At 44.0% G+C, this 16,826-nt stretch overlaps 1 protein-coding gene across 2 annotated transcripts in view; it reads right to left on the bottom strand.

Annotated features, from left to right (window-relative positions):
• PREPL (prolyl endopeptidase like) overlaps positions 1–16,826 on the bottom strand; it is a 76,597-nt gene that overhangs the window by 51,892 nt on the left and 7,879 nt on the right. For both annotated transcript variants that reach the window (XM_066595553.1, XM_066595554.1), the window contains exons 5-8: positions 14,138–14,341; positions 13,854–13,977; positions 10,208–10,424; positions 6,777–6,962 (exon numbers count right to left, since the gene is read on the bottom strand). In XM_066595553.1, coding sequence (XP_066451650.1) covers positions 6,777–6,962; positions 10,208–10,424; positions 13,854–13,977; positions 14,138–14,341 — 731 coding nt within the window. The remainder of the gene's footprint in view (positions 1–6,776; positions 6,963–10,207; positions 10,425–13,853; positions 13,978–14,137; positions 14,342–16,826) is intronic.

The following is a 16,826-nucleotide window of genomic DNA, read 5'->3' as shown; positions in this document are numbered from 1 at the left end:
CAGGGGGTAAAATGCGGCTTCTGAAAAATATTCCATTCCGGTTAAATAACATTACATTCAGCAAGTAATTCTATTCAGTTCTATTATTTCCCCGGCTCCCTCTTTGATTATACGCCCTTGGCGGACTTGCTCTTGTAATCTAGCCAGTTTGATGCCAGCTAGCGATCTTGTGCTACAGGTTGGCTCTTTAGCATTTAGTCACTTGAAATTGGTGCCTTGGATCGGAGAGCTGAAGAAAAACCATTGAGCGGCACAATAAGCCTTTTCTTGGCACATGTACACTTGGTGGTTTGTAGCTATTATGTGTAGGATTCTCAAGGCAGGAAGGAAAAAAAATACATAAAAATCAGTATTCACTCTCTGCAAGCTGCTGAAAGGCCAGAACGTCTATTCTTCCCGCTCTCCTCAACATAACAATTCAATACAACAGCGGTAAAAGAAAAAATTATGACTGCACCACTGCAAACACATTTGCACTTTGAGTACATTTTACGCCTTTTATTTCATTTTTTTTTTCTTTTTAGATTAATACAGGAGGGAAGGGGAATATTTGTTAAGATTAGAAGAAAAGACGTCCGGCGGGCGAACTCCTAAATGAGCGCCGATGTTGCAGTGGTGTATACATTCACCCAGGGTGACCAATTGGAACAGCCACACAAAAATTACATTTTAGAAAATGACAGTAAACACCAGCTCCAGCGTAAGGCGAGAATAAGGGGTCTATTGTAAAAGGAACAAATGCTACCCCTTTAAGTACAGGCTTGTGAAAAAGGGATGGTATGATTTCTGGGGCCATCTTGCAGACAGTTTAGTCACATTGGAATTGTTTCATTTTGAGCAATGTATTAACCGATCAGCAGCTGAGACCCCCAGCAATAATCTGTAGAGGAATCCAGTTGGAAGTGTTCAATTTCCCTGCAGCACCCCCATAGGGGAAATAGAGTATTACGCCCCTTTTAAAAACGATCCGACTGTCGCACAGCCATTCCAGCGATGATGGCTCCTGTGGTTTTACACAGGAGGATCATCGCACAGCCATTCCAGCGATGATCACTCCTGTGCTTTTACACAGGAGCATGATCGCTCAGTAAATGGAAGCATTGGTAGACTTAAGACGATTCCAGCCTGCATGCCTCCATTCACAGTAAACAGGCAGTTGTTCATAGTTGAACGACAACCTGTTTAAACTGAACGATGCAGCGGCAGACCAACGACGGTTGCATCAAAGATCCAATCCGCATTTTATTGCCGATCGGACTTTCCCTGTATGCGTTCACACTGCGCAATTCTTGTGCAAACTGCTTGATCTAATGAGCAATTTGCACTATAATCGTGCATACAAAAGGGGCTTTACACAATGCCTTTTTATGAAGAACCCCTCCTGAAATGCCTGGTTTAGTAAAGCCACAGACATACAGGCTAATTCAGCACAGAAATCCAAGGATTAAAAAAAACAAAAACATTTATTTAGAACTGGATTAAAAATTCATGAATGCACACATGAATAAAAAAAACAACAAAAAACAGCCTATGCGTTTCAAAGCGCTAGAAGCAAGAACAACGTACAATGTTCGAAGTTTTTCTTCGCTGGATCTATCTTTTTGTGGCTTTATATACCTCATATCCGGCTCAGAGAACTCTTATCCATGCCCTGATTATAAGCTCCTCCTGGTGTGGGCATTGAGGACTGAGGTCATGAGCAGTTTTTCATTTTTTCCTTTGAAGGCTGTGGTTTGGAAACCCCACCGGCCTACGTGGAGCGCATGTGCGACTCCTCCAAGGTGAATGTGTTTTGCGCTGTAGGAAAGTGTACGACTCTTTTTTCCATGAAGAAACAATTCCGGGGATTTTGTACCTGGAAGTGCCACAAATAAGGCTTCTGCTGCAGCCGAAGCAGGAATTCCCAAGATTCATCTTCCAACAGGACAAGGCGACCCCCTCACCTCCATTTTCATAGTGAAGACAGAAGTGAGCTCAGTAGGTGACTACCAAACAGATGAATTGGCTTCCATGTTCCCCGAACCTTACACCTTGTGATTTTGTTCTCTAGTGGAATGTTAAAAATGGAGTCTACATGCCCCCCCCCCTACCGCCCATCATGCATGATCTAAGAGTACGCTTCACAGAAGCCCTTGTATCAGTTAATCGTGATACACTACAACATGTAGGGCAGGAACTTGGCTACAGACTCGATGTGTCGGGTGACAAAGGGGCTCATATTGAACACCTCTGATATGGAAAACATTTTTGATATATTGCACCAAAACATTTTGCGTTTCTGTTTCCATTGATATCAAATTTATATTTCCGAGTGTCATTAAATCGGGAGTTATGAGGGTTTCAAATTGGGAAGATCCTTTGTAATAACCCAGTAAATGCATCCCATGTCTTCCAGACAATCCTTTTGATATCTATCCTCACTAAACTATCATCTTTACGCGGAACACCTCTTGTAATGATGGGGGAAGGGGGAAAAAGTGGTAGGGGGTAGGGTGGGGGGGTTAATATCTCCTTTTCAGATACATGAGATAGACACCCCCTTATTGCTATGCCCAACATCTAGGCAATACTCCTTTTTCTCTCACCCTCATCAGACCCATACGCGCACGGATTATTGTGGTAATGTGCCCATACTCCTTTCTTTCGGCAGATATCAGCCCTACATGCTGGTCCGACTACGCTCCAATATTACTTACCTTGGGTCTTCTCCCTGCTGCTCTTGACAAACCCCCTTATGTTTGCAGAATTGTATAGACCTCTTCAAAATTATTTTCAAGACAATGCATCCTTAGAATTATCCTGGGAAGCTCCTAAGGCAGTCTTCCGTGGCCAATGTATTTTGGCAGCGACTCAGATAAAAAGAGATGCCTGTTCTCACCCAATAGCCTGTAAAAGGGAACTCTACAGTCTTGAAACACAGTTAGCTCTCGCACCACAAGATCAACTCTTTAGCATATTATTGATCTTCAATCGCAAATTGAAAGAGCTGAACTTACGCGGGGCAGAATTTACTTTACTAGACAAAGCTTCGACGAAAAAAACCAATAAGGCCCACACTATCGTGCCCAAGGCAGCTGCGGGAGAAAACAGCCAAACTTGACTCCTTATGCCCTTAAGGATAGGATAGGAACACTGCTTTATGGGCCATCTAAAATAGCCCAACTGTTCCAAGATTACTACAAGTAAAAAAGATGGCGCTGTAGAGGTATTTACTTAGCTTTTAGGTGTCCCCACACCCCTTCTGGGTGTTCTCCTTGTGGAGAGACTATACTATCCCCTGATCCACTCACCCCTTAGGTGTCTCCGCACATTTTTTAGGTGCCCTCCTTAAGTAGACAGGACACCGCTTCTGACGCAAGATACACACACCAGGGTTGTCTATTAGCCTCTCTTTTAAGTATTGAGTTTTTAGCATCTTTGATTAGAGCCCACTCGGATATTAGTGGTCTTCCAGTTTACAATCGGCTTTTTAAGATCTCTTTATTTGTGGCTAATGTTCTCCTCACTCATACAAATCCATTTATCTTCCTTTCTAACCTCAACCTTAGACACCTATAGTCAAATATCAGGATAGAAAGTAAACCCTTCTAAGTCTATGGCTTTGCCTATTAGGCTGGGGTCACACGGGGCGGATTCCTGCTGGAAATCTCGCGGTTTGGCCGCAGCAAAAACCGTGAGATTTCCGCCGGGAGAAGCGCCGCGGAAAAACCCGCGGCGGCTTTGAAGCGGCCCGGCCGCTTGCTCTTCCGCTGCGGCTGGCGCTCTCATAGAGGAGAGCGCGGCCGCAGCGGAAAGAAAAAAGAATGTACATGCTACGGTCGGCGCAGCCGCGGTTTCGGCCGGATCAACCGCAGCGGATTGGCCACCCTGTGTGGACGAGATTTCTGAGAAATCTCGTCCACATGGCTGGCTAACCCCGAGATTAGCGGCCGCAGGCGGATCTGCCGCGCAGAAATTCCGGACGGAATTTCCGCGACAAATCCCCCCTGTGTGAACCCAGCCTTAACATGTCACACTCACTTATTTGTACTCTGCAAATCTCATTCCCCTACAACTGGAGAGACAATCTATTAAATAGTTAAGAGTACTTATATCCTCGTCTTACTCTATTTTATATTCTTGTAATTTTCCTTCTTTGAAACGTGAAGTTTCCCCTCTTCTCTCTAGATGGAAACATCTTCCTTTCTCTTTCTTAGGTCACATAGCGACAATCAAAATGTCAATAAATATTCCTATCCTTACCTATCAAAGTCCCTAAATCAAAGCTTAAAACTGTCCAAGCGTCTTTCCTGAGCTTTGCATGACAGGACAAAATACATTGTATTGCTAAATCACTACTGCCTGCTGATGTCTCGCATGATGGCTTGGACTCAGGAAACTACAGGCCTGTGAGCCCGAATTCTATACCAGGAAAGATCTTTGAACAAATTATTAAGCAGGATGTATGCAAGTACTTGGATGAGAGAGTGAAGTAATTAACTAGAGCCAGCATGGGTTTGTAACAAACATGTCATGCCAGACTAATTTAATTTCCTTCTATGACAGAATCACTAACTGAGTTGATCAGGGAAATGCGGTAAATATAGAATATCTTGAATTTAGTAAAGTATCTCATGCCATGACCAAATATGGGATTGACAAGGCAACTGTTAGGTGGATTAACAAATGGCTGAGTGATCGTACTCAAACATTGGTCATAAATGGCTGCACATCCAAGTGGAAGAATGTGTCAAGTAGGGGACCACAAGGCTCTGTCCTGGCCCCAGTCTTGTTCAACATTTTTATAAATGATCTGGAGGAGGGAACTGAAGGGAAACTGATGAATTTAACGACGACACAAAGCTGAAAAAAAAAGCACATATAGAATGGGAGGAACTGAGCCAAGCAGCAACACATGTGAAAAAGGACATGGATATACTAATAGATCACAGACTGAACATGAATCAACAATGTGATGCAGTAGCAAAAATGGCAAACATAATTCTGGGATGTATTAAGAGCAGCATAGAGTATAGATCAAGTGAGGTAATTATCTCCCTCTACTCTTCCTTAATCAGATCTCATCTGGAATATTATGTCCAGTTTTGGGAATCCCAATTTTAAAAAGAAGACATTGACAAATTGGAACAAATTCAAAGAAGAGTTACCAAGATGGTGAGCGGTCTGCAAACCATTTCATATGAGGAACATTTAAAAGATCTGGGAATGTTTAACTTGCAAAAAAGAAGGCTGAGAGGAGACTTAATAGCGGTCTACAAATATCTGAAGGGCTGTCACAGTGCAGAGGGATCAGCCCTATTCTCATTTGCACAAGGAAAGACTAGAAGCAATGGGATGAAACTGAAAGGGAGGAGACAGATTAGATAAAAAAACTTTTTACAGTGATAGTGATCAATGAGTGGAACAGGTTGCCAAAGGAGGTGGCGAGTTCTCCTTTAATGGAAGTCTTCAAACAGTGGCTGGACAGACATTTGCCTGGGATGATTTAGTGATCCTGCATTGAGCAGGGGGTTGGACTCGATGACCCTGGAGGTCATTCCAGGATTCTACATAGTCATACTACAACTTTGCCCATCTTGACATATCGTCTCCTGGACTCCATGGTCTTTTAATAAGTGGACTGAAATTGATAAATTATGGCTAGCCCCTATCCAACCTAGCTCATTAATTTGGGGTCCAGTCCCTAATGTGCACCCAACTTCTCTTTTGGACCCCATACTTTTCACTAAGGAGGTGTAGCACCATTGCAGAATGTGTTTCCAACTTGCAAGTCTCCAGTCTTCCTTAACACCTTTCCTCTACACTCCTCTCTTTCCGGACTGTTTTATGACAACCAAGATGAGGCCGTGGCATGATCCCAATCTACTTCTGTGACCTTGTACTGCCAGGCTCTAGTGGCTTTCCACCATTTTCAACTACTGTTGCAAAATACTCCTCTTCCCCAGCGGCAGCTTTTGGATACCACCAAATCTGCCACTATTACCATTCACTTTTTTTGTCATGCAGTTTCACCTCCCTCCCCTATTTGAGCGAATATGCCTCACTACGACCTCTTCCCGAAGGCCTTATTTCTTCTATACATAAAATTCGTAATACCAAAGCCATTGCTCCTCCCTATAAACACTCCTATATGTACAATTGGGAGAAATGGCTGTATAGAGAGTTACCTCCTGAACTATGGAGAAGGATTTGGTCTGGAGCAACAAAAAGCTCTAGATGTAGCCTTTATAAAGAAAATAAGTACAAAATATTAATGGCTTGGTACCATACGCCTTCCCTCCCTCATAAACTTAATTCTGGAGTTGTGCTGGAGATGCCTATCGCACAAGAGAACACTTTAGCATCTTTTCTGGAATTGCGCCCTCGCTCGGCCATTTTGGGCATCAGTACGCTCCCTTCTACAGCAGGTATTGTCAGCTGACGCCCCCATGAACCCTCTAATGTAAAGCCTGTATATGTATATGTACTGCACATTTGTTAGCATTTTAAAGGCTTTGGGGAAAATGTAACAAGACCGTCATTTTAGTAATATTTCCGCTAGTGCATGATACACGCCTGTTCACGTATTTAGCGCATAGAGGAGCCAGACAAAAATGTTCTGGCAAGATGCACCAAATTTATACTACAGCATGTGGCGTTATGATACATTTGCTCAGCTTCGGACTACATTAGATTAATTAATTTGCCCCATTCTGCCCGCATACAACTGGGAATAACTATAAAGTTTGATGCTAAACACCACAGCAATAACTAAACAAGTATGACCCACAATGTACCTTCACCGAGCGAGTAACCAGCTCTCCGGAGAGAGAGGTCACATCCATGTGCAGCTCGTTGTTCTGTCTCAGGAACATAACGCAGTAATCCTCCAACATCTCCATGTCCAACAGTCGGGATTCTGCAGGCATCTGGTATATGGGCTTCCACTGCTGTAGATCACCGCTTACTGGAGCCTTCATCAACTGCCATATGTGGAGAAATCTCAGGTTAGATACACAGACCATGCAGCATAGTTATCCTATGGAAAGCGTGTCAGGCGAGCTCCGCAATAAACATGTCATGACATCTCGTCCGTGGACAAGCAGCCTTACACTTATTTTTAGGAGTTTTCAAGTGTCTTAGTCTCTGCTTGGGTCAGCCATATAGCCGCAAACATGAATTTTAATGCCATTTTTGACAAACCATTATGGTTCATCCACCGTTGTAACGTGCTGCATGGTATTTTCCCCAATAGGCCAGGTGCGGACTTTGAGAATGTATAGATTATGCTTTTTTTTTTTTTTTTCTTCATATTTGATATGTGCTTTTGTCCAGAAAGTGTGGAGATTATCCTGGCAGTGAGAAAGTTAGACCTCATGTCCACTGGACAAATGGAATTAGGAAATCCGCGCGGGTGTCCCGCACGCGTGATAAGCGCCCATAGGGATGCATTGGACACCCGCAGGTAAGTAAATACTATCCTTCTATAGAAGCCTATGGAAGCCGTCCGTATCCGCGGCACACCCACAGCTGAATTTCTGCTCTCTGGCACGGGAGAGCAGGAGTTAAAAAAAATAAAAGAGTGCACAGCGCATGCGCGCGGCACGCTTCCGGCGTGCAGAGCACATCCGCCGGGCTGAAGAAAGAAGATCTGGCCGCGACTGAGGGAAGATCCGCAGCGTCCGAACAGGTAAGAAAAATCAATTTTAAGGCCTCATGTCCGCGGGAAAGGTGGGACCCGCTGCGGGATTCTGCATGGAGAATCTGCGCGGGCCCGCATTTCCAAGTGGACATGAGGCCTTAAAGAAGTTATCCAGGATTAGAAAAAAAAAATTTACATTTTTCTCCACAAACAGCGCCAATTTCATTTTAGCTCTTTCATGGCATCCCAGGTTAATAAGCATTGGCTGTGCAAAGGTTTAGTATAGAGTGGGCTCAGCCCACTCCATACAAGGTGGGTGTCAGATGTGATTGACAGCTGACACTCATACACAGTCACAGATAACTCTGATTGCCACCGTTAACCATTTAGATGCGGCTGTCAATTCTGACAGCGGCAGTTAAAGGGAACCTGTCATCAACTATAAGCGTCATAAACTAAGTTATGGTGCTTATAGTTTAGGTACATTTACATAAAAAAAAAATTAAAGCCTTATGTGGTATTGCTGCCTCTGTAAAAGACCAATCTATTAAAATTAGGCAGGATTGATCCCGCAGATCAATACCATCAGAGAAAAACAAAAGATATATACAATGATTGTGTCTAGACTGAAAATTATCCCCTATTAACAGAAAAATTATTTGATCAGTAGGGGTGGGGTGGGGGAATTCGGGGGCTGGGACTCTCCGCTAATCGCAAGAATGGTGGTTGGAAGCATCCACAAATAAATGGTGCAGTGATTGAGCATGTGTGCTGCTGCTCCCTCCATTCATCCTATGGGACTGCCAAAGAAAAGCAAGCTTGTTTCTCTCACCGCGAGCAATACATCTCGGCATAACCCCTTTAATGGGATCTGGTTTATTATTGCATCCCAGTTCCATTCACTTGAATATGTCTGAGCTGCAATACCAGTCGGACAGACCGTTAACCCTCTAAGAATGCACCCATTTTTTTTCATTTTTTGTTTTTCCTCCCCATCTAAAAAAAAAAAAATCATTACCCTTTTTATCCATCAACATAGCTGTCTGGGGGCTTCTTTTTTGCAGAACGAGTTGTATTTTTCAGTGGCACTATTTAATAGTGCCATACAACATACTGAAAAACTATTAAAAAATTGGAGTGAAATGGAAAAAAAAAGCGCTATCTTTGGAGGGGATGGGTTCTCTCGTTTCTACGGCATACGCACTGCAGCAAAAATGACCTGCTAACTGTATTCTATGGGTCAGTACGATCACCATGACACCAAATTTATATGGCTTTTTTTTTTTTTTGCTGTACTACTTTTAAAAAAATAAAATATCTTTGGAAAAAGAATTACTTTTTAATCTACAGTTGTGTGAGGGCTCATATTTTGCGGGGCGTCCTGTAGTTTCTATTGGTACCATTTTGTAGTACATAAGACTTTTCGATTGCTTTTTATTACACTTTTTCTTAGCGACGAGGTGACCAAAAGAGCGCAATTCTGGCGTTGTTTAGTTCTATTTTACGACGTTCACCGTGCAGGGTAAATAATGCGCAACTTTGATAGATCGGGCTTTTATGGATACAGTGATATTAAATATGTGCTTGTTAGTTTTTTAGTAAGAGTATGGCTAAATGAAAAGGGGGGGGGGGTGTAAACTTTTATTAACTTTCTTTTTAAAAAATAATTAATAGCACTTTTTTAAACTGATTTTTAGATTTTTTTTAGTCCCACTAGGGGACATCAACTTGCAATGCTTTGATTTCTGCTGCAGCATGATGTAATATCATAGTATTAAATCCTAACAGGGTCTGACAGGCATGGCTTGATAGGCAGTTTGCAAAGGCAGTCCTAGGGAGGGGCTTTCATTGATGGATGCGTTTAAATGCCGCTGTCAGAATTGACAGTGGCATTTAAAAGGGTTAACAGCTCCGATCAGCGCAGCTGCTGATCGGAGCTGTGGCAAGCAGGTGTTGACTGTAAGCAACAGCCGACACCAGCATTTAATGGATTGGGCTCAACTCCCGGTCCCCCTCCATACAAACTCAGAACCTCCATGACATAACTGTACGCTGTGCTAGGTCCTATTCAACCTCTTTAACCTTTGCGTTCCTAAGGGATCTCCAGTATATACACACAAGTCCACGAATTCATACATCTCTTCTATAACGCACATTGGGCGTCTAGGGGTCCTTTTACACCCCAAGATAAATTGTAACGTACAGGCAACCAGCGATGATGTAATGATCGTATATTGTTCGCTTGGCATGCATTTACACTTAGGAATAAATGGGTATTTTCGATCGTTCATTCCAGCATTTCGCCGCCTTTAGTCAACCATTCCGCCACTGCTTTCTATTGAGCAAATCGTTACGACGCCCGTTTACACTGATGGATTTGCAGTAGATGAACGATGGCCGATGTGAAAGAGCCATTGAGCGATAAACGATTTATGGCCGCTCGTTCATTCTCTGCATACATTTACACCTAACGATTATCATGCTAATTACTCAATCTAACAATTAGTCACACGATAATCGTGTCGCGTTAAAGGGGCCCCACGTTATTTTTGTATATGATCCATCCAATTTGCGAAGAGAAATCACCTTGTACTCCGCAGGCTCTCCATACGTTGTGAGGATATACAGACAGCCATTCTTGTGCTCCACGTGATAAATGACCCCAGGCAGCCGAGTCTGCACCAGGTCCGGGGACTTGAAAGGAGAGCTACAGTCAACGAGCCAGACCTCCGAAGACGTTTTACTATTACTATTGATGGTGAGAAAGCGGCGGTCTCTGGTGACATACAGCTCTACGAAAAACCTGAGAGCAGAGAAACACAATGAATGAAACTGTGAAACAAGACATGTTATGGCCAATTTAGACAAGGATTATCGCTCAAAAGCCATCTTGCATCTAATCGTGTGGTCATCGTGCACTGTGCATGCACTATTCATTCATCGATGATTTCTAGCAAGCTAGAAATTACCAATGACTCTTATCAGCGCCATACTCTGATTTTCTCAGTGGGCGGCACTGATAGTATTCTTTCAGCTGGTATCCTGCTGGCAGCGGGACACCAGCTGAAAGCTCCGAGAACAATGCAGCTGTTTGCATATACAGAACAGCTGCTTTGTTCTTAGAGCTATCGCGGTGGTATCCCGCTTCTGCCTGCATTAACTCTTAAGGAGCTAAATAGGTACTTAGAGTTATGCAAAGAGGATCGCTCAAAACAGTCACTCAAACTGTCGTTTGAACGATTATCTTTCAGTGTAAATGGGACTCTAGAACAGTTAATGCTTCCGTCTCTGGTTGGTTTGGCCTCTTGACTAAGAACTCGGGCTCTCGCAGCAGTGAGCGTTCACTGAAAGACCATCGCATGTATTTATGCGCGTTCACTGGACTCGGTAACCCGGTAACCAGTCAGTGCGCGTTGGAGAGGGGGGGGGGGGGGGGGTCGAAATTTTAAATAGAAGCCCACCAAGGAATCTCACAACCCACCTAGTCAACTAATGATAGTTGGCCCATGTAAATGCTGCCAACAATTTGTTCACAAAATTGAAAACAGATAAACAATTGCTCTGCGGTGTAGCGAACATTCGGAGCAACTATTCAGACATCCAGTGTAAAGCCTCTCTTAGCTTTAGGAGTCTATCATACACATGAGAATAGCATGCTGATAATCCAGCATCGAGTTAATGAGGTTGTCCAGCTGTAATATTCGAAGGCATACCCGCAGGATAGGCTATTTATAAGCAGATTTACCAGGGGCTTTAGCCCAGGAAACCGGCTGCTCAGATGTTCACCATGTTGGTATGCTTGTGCACAGAGTTGATTTCTGCAGGTAGCAGACAGCTCCGTTCCTATTGCAGTGACCAGGCTTTGTATTGCAGGCCAAGTTGTCTTTTTAGTGAATGGCCTGTATCACCAAGCATGGCAACTGCAGTAAGGATGGAGCTGACTGCTTTCTGCTGAAACCAGCTGCATGCACAAGCACACTAGCCTAGCAAACAGGTGATTGGTGAGGTCCTAAGCAGAGCAACCTGCTATTGATTAGCCTATCGGCAGGATAGGCTATTGGAAGTTCACAACTGGACAACCCTTTAAAATGAATCTGTCACCTGCCTAAAGAACCATAAATTAAATTATGGTACTGTTAGGGCAGGCGACAGGAAGCTGGTCGCTGTAGTTTTTTTTTTACTCATCCACTTTCTGGTTCCCACCGCTGAAATCCACACGTCGGACAAAAATCTAGCACTTTTCAGAGTCTAATGCGCGTGCTTTTCTATACAAGTTTATGGAAGAAGAGTCATAATTTCGACCGGCAGCAGTGGGAAACAGGAAGCGGATGAGGATAAAAAACTACAGCATCAGGCTTCCTGTCACCTGCCCTAACAGTATCATAACGTCATGGTGCTTTAGGCAAGTGACAAGTTCACTTTAAAGTGGTTGTCCACTCCAGCTGTAAACTTCCAATAGCACCAATACCTACAGTTGTGCTATTACATCAGATCTTTGGGCAACATACAACAACTAGGAGGGGCAATAACAGCTTTCGAAAAGATCTGCATTTCTAACCCGACCCCCCCAATAACCATCTCCTCAATATACAAGCTACTACTAGAACGAGACAGGGCAGGCAGGAACAGACCTCTGGAAATGACCTGGGAGAGGGAACTAGGAACAGAAATAACAACTGGGGCTTGGGAGAAGGCATACACCCTGACCCACAAATTAAACGCTTCCAGTAAGCTCCAGGAGCTTAATTACAAGATCCTGACCAGATGGTACAAGACCCTGGTAGGACTGGCAGAGTTTACCCCCAGTATCTGGATCTCTGCTGGAGGTGTCTCAACGAACGGGGAACCTTCGTCCACCTCTGGTGGTCCTGCTCACAGATACAACCACTGTGGCGAGAAGTAGAGGCCTTATACATAGCCACCAGCAAGAGCTCGGTTGTCTTTTCCCCTGAGATGGCCCTACTATCGATAATACCGGGACCACTGTCTAATATCAAAAATTCTCTGTTACGCTTCTTTTTAATGGCAATGAGACAAATAATCCCCAGAAAATGGAAATCCATGTCCCCCCCCCAACACGTTTGATGTGGCTGGAGGCCACGAATAACCTGAAACAGATGGAGGAGTTGTGCGCCAAAGATGAGATGAGGCATTCTAAATTCTACAACACCTGGGCGGTATGGCTACAGTTCCGGGCGTCACCCGAACTAGAAGCATGGTTGCGTGATGGCTCTGCGGCACTCTAATCAGTTAGGACAGTCTCAATATAAAAATTAAAACAACGAGGCGCGCCGGCATAAATGAAACAAATAACGGGACAATTTCAGAACTTCAGAATTTTGGACCACGGACAAGATGGACCTACTTTCGCCCTCCCCCCCTCTCACCCATTCCTCCTCCACTCTTTCCCTTCTTTTACTACTCTGTCTGGCCATCAAGGCCTCTCACACACTTCAAAACTCACCTATAACTTTACTGATTCGAGTTTGCTTTATATACTTTTAATTCCCTTCCAAAGAAAAGAGTTGTTCAGTGTTTAAGACCCAGGGAATGTGATTGTTATACTTTGAACTGTTATGCTACACTTGTAGTACTTGTTTTCTAAAAATTCCGCACGGGATATCAGGGAATAACCAAAATTGTCAGGCGACTGACAGTGACTCGTCCCTGACAGAAATGTAAATTGTTTTACTGCTGTACTGTATTTCCCGCTGCGGGCAATAAAATACTTTTGAACCATAAACCTCCAATAGCCTATCCTGCCGATAGGCTAATAAATAGCAGATTGGCAGGGGTGCTCCACTAAGGATCCCCACCGATCAGCTAGTATGCTTGTGCATGCAGCTGGTTTCAGCAGAAAGCAGTCAGCTCTGTCCTTACTGCAGTGGCCATGCTTGGTATTACAGACCATTCACTTCAATGGCAATTTGGCCTGCAATACCAAGCCTGCTTAATGCAATAGGAACAGAGATAAAAAATACGTCTCCCTGTCACTTCCCCTAACTTAGTTTATGGTGCTTTAGGCAGGTGACAGGTTCCTTTAAAAACAATGTGATAGCTTTAGCATTTCATTTTGTGTTTTCTTCCTCAGGGTTCATTACCCATACAAGTAAATGGTACATTGTCTAATAATCTAGAATATTTGACAATCCAATATTGCCCAAATCCCAATAATCTTGGATTAAAGGGCTCAGATTACTGCATCTGCTACATGTAATCATTAAGACATTACCTGGGATCCTCCTCATGATAAACCAGTCTGGTGGTGGCTTCCCCACTGAAGTCTGTTGCATACACAGAACGGCACTGGAGATTATCCTGCTTCGTGTGAAATAGGACCCTGTCTGTAATCCACTCTGCAGAGGAGACCGAGGGATGGGATGTCAAGAATGTATGCCGTGTGGCAACGCATTATAGAAGAAAGCAGTATGTTGGCTGACTGATCCATCCGATGTAACCAACCAATACAAATACTGAGATATTAGAAGAGGTTGATGGTCACGGTGGTTCACTTACCACAACTAAACACGTTTGGTATGCTGCCTACTATGTGCGGCTGTCCCTCCACTCTCACCACCATACAGGTGGCCTCTTCACGATGCAAGCTTTTCAGAGTAACAGCCAAGTATGTCTGAGCAGGAGAAACCCGGATGCGCTGGATTATGTGATCCTGTAAGCCGGCATCCTCCGGACTGAATAGCGTCTCCGTGCTATCCTCTCCTGTTAGAAATGCAACGTAGAAATGTGAAACAACAAATATGTCGAGGGGTCCACAAATTCACATAAATGGAGTTACTGGAAAAATGAAGGTTAGAGTGGAACGAATAACTATATATAAATACACAATTCTGCTAAAAGTTATTGGACACTTCCAGAAATCAAAACTGGTCTTTATTTCCAAATGTTAATACTTAGTGGGACTCCTTTGGCCCTAATGACATTGGATACTGTCTGTGACATACTGTGTTTACCCGAAAATATGACCCTGTCTTATATTAATTGTTGCCTGAAAAGAGGCACAGGGTCTTATTTTCAGGGGTGCTCTTGCATCACTTCTCAACAGCGCCTCCTGGTAATGGAGTTTGTAACATCCCCCCCACCGAAAATCAGGGTAGGGCTTATTTTCGGGGTATTTCCGACTTTCAGGGAAACACAGTACTTTCTACTAATGTCTGATACACTTTAGCTGGTATTTCCCTTCATTCATCCTGCAAATGTCTGTGGAGGTCTCTCAAAGCAGCATCAACATGGTGCAAGGAGAGTCGTCTTTGGACAGTTGTGCAATGGAAGAAGGTTCTATGAAGTGACGAATCACGCTACTCCATCTTCAGATCAAATGGATGACGTTGTGCAAGCAGTTAAGTATGGAGGAGATTCTGTTGTGGTCTGGGGAAGTTTTACGTGGCATGGTCTCGGTCCGTTGGTTCTAGTGGCAAGAACCATGAACACAGAGGTGACCCTGACATTCTAGACAATGATATGCTGCCGATAATGCGGCAATACTCTGAAAATAGTCAGCAGTATTTCCGACAACACAACGCACCTTGTCACAAATCCAATGCTGCTTTATGTTGGTTTGAAGATATGTATGTTCCAGAATTGGACTGGCTGAGTCCCGACCTGAACCCTACTGAACATATTTGGGATGAACTGGAACATCAGGTCAGGTACTATGAACAGTGTCCATATTCTTTGGGAAAACTCACCAGGCGTTCGCAGGATGAATGGAGGGAAATACCAGCTGAAGTGCATCAGACATTAGTAGAAAGCATGCCACTCAGAATACCTGATCTCATTAGGTCCAAAGGAGCCCCAATAAGTATTAGCAGATGGGAATAAATACTACTTTTGATTTTTGCTTAGGTGTCCAACTACTTTTGGTACGATCGTGTATATCAAATTTTTTATAGCATTGTCTACGGGCATCAGTCTAAAAAAGATAAGTGAACAGGCTGTATGCAAACTGTAGTGGTCTTAGATGATGGAAAACTCTAAAAGTGTCGCTGTCCCTTCATTCTACTACTTAGTGGGATAACTTGCAGGTGGGACGCTCTCTGATTTCATATTGATGGTTTATCCTAAGACTTGGGAATTTTGGAAAACCCATTTAAACATAATGGTGCAACCACTACATATACAGCAGGCATCTGTAATCTCTGGCTCACTAACTACTAGGTCATTAAGGTCAATTTCACATGACCATACTCACACCATTAGGCCTCCCTCACACGGGTGACAAAGTTGCATGATTTTGTCGCATTGCTACAAATCGCATATATGTGAAGCCCATGCTTTCCTATGGGTTAATTCACACATGCGATGTTCTGTAGCATGCAACAACCCGACACAAAAACCTTGCGGGTACGGCCATATGCCCGCGACTCGTGAGATTTTGTAGCCCATGTTCCCCTATGGAGCCTTCCTCTCTATTGCATCGCATGAAAACGCGATTTTCGTGCGGTGCGATGCAACTTTGACAAGAGGAAATCCTACTGTCAAAGCTTAATCTACGCCCTAACTGCAGAAAAAAAACAAACTCATACATCACCTTAGAAGTGCTCTCCGAGGCTGCCGCATCTTCTGCCTGGGTCACGGCACTGCTAAAAAATCCCCGCCTCCTGGAAGCGCTGGCTGTGATTGGCTGACGCTTAGCCAATCACAGCCAGTGCTCGATCAATGGCTGTGATTGGGAGGGGAGCATTACTGGCTGCAAGAAACTGGATGGTCATATTGATGAATTGCAGTCACTGGGCCGTTCTGACCAGACTGTTAGGAGGTATTGGGACCAGTGGATATGTGGGGGCACACAAGGTGACTGGGCTCAGGATGCCCTTAACAGACCACCAGTAGAGAGGATCGTCTGATCGTCCGACAAGCACCAGCAGCTCCAACTATTTTATTTTCTGCAATCCAGCAACAGGTGGCGCCATCATTACAGCCCTTCTGTCTGTAGGAACCATTTTTAGGCACTTGGCTGAAGGACATTTGGTCTCACAGAGCCCATTACAGGTACGGCCTTTGACAGCCCCCACCATCTCCTCCATTGGCAGTGGTGTCATGAAGGGCAAGACTAAACTGCTATAGAGTGGAACAGGGTTGTCTTCAGCGACAAATCCAGGTTTAGTTTGGTCACTGACGACGGCCATGTTCCTGTCTGGAGACATAGAGGTGAGCACCTCAATCCTGCCTTTGCTGCAGAGTGGCG

Source organism: Eleutherodactylus coqui, chromosome 3 (genome assembly GCF_035609145.1).
Source record: "Eleutherodactylus coqui strain aEleCoq1 chromosome 3, aEleCoq1.hap1, whole genome shotgun sequence".
Taxonomy (NCBI): domain Eukaryota; kingdom Metazoa; phylum Chordata; class Amphibia; order Anura; family Eleutherodactylidae; genus Eleutherodactylus; species Eleutherodactylus coqui.
Note: the sequence above shows the minus strand (reverse complement) of the source record. Positions and strands in the feature narration are given on the sequence as shown.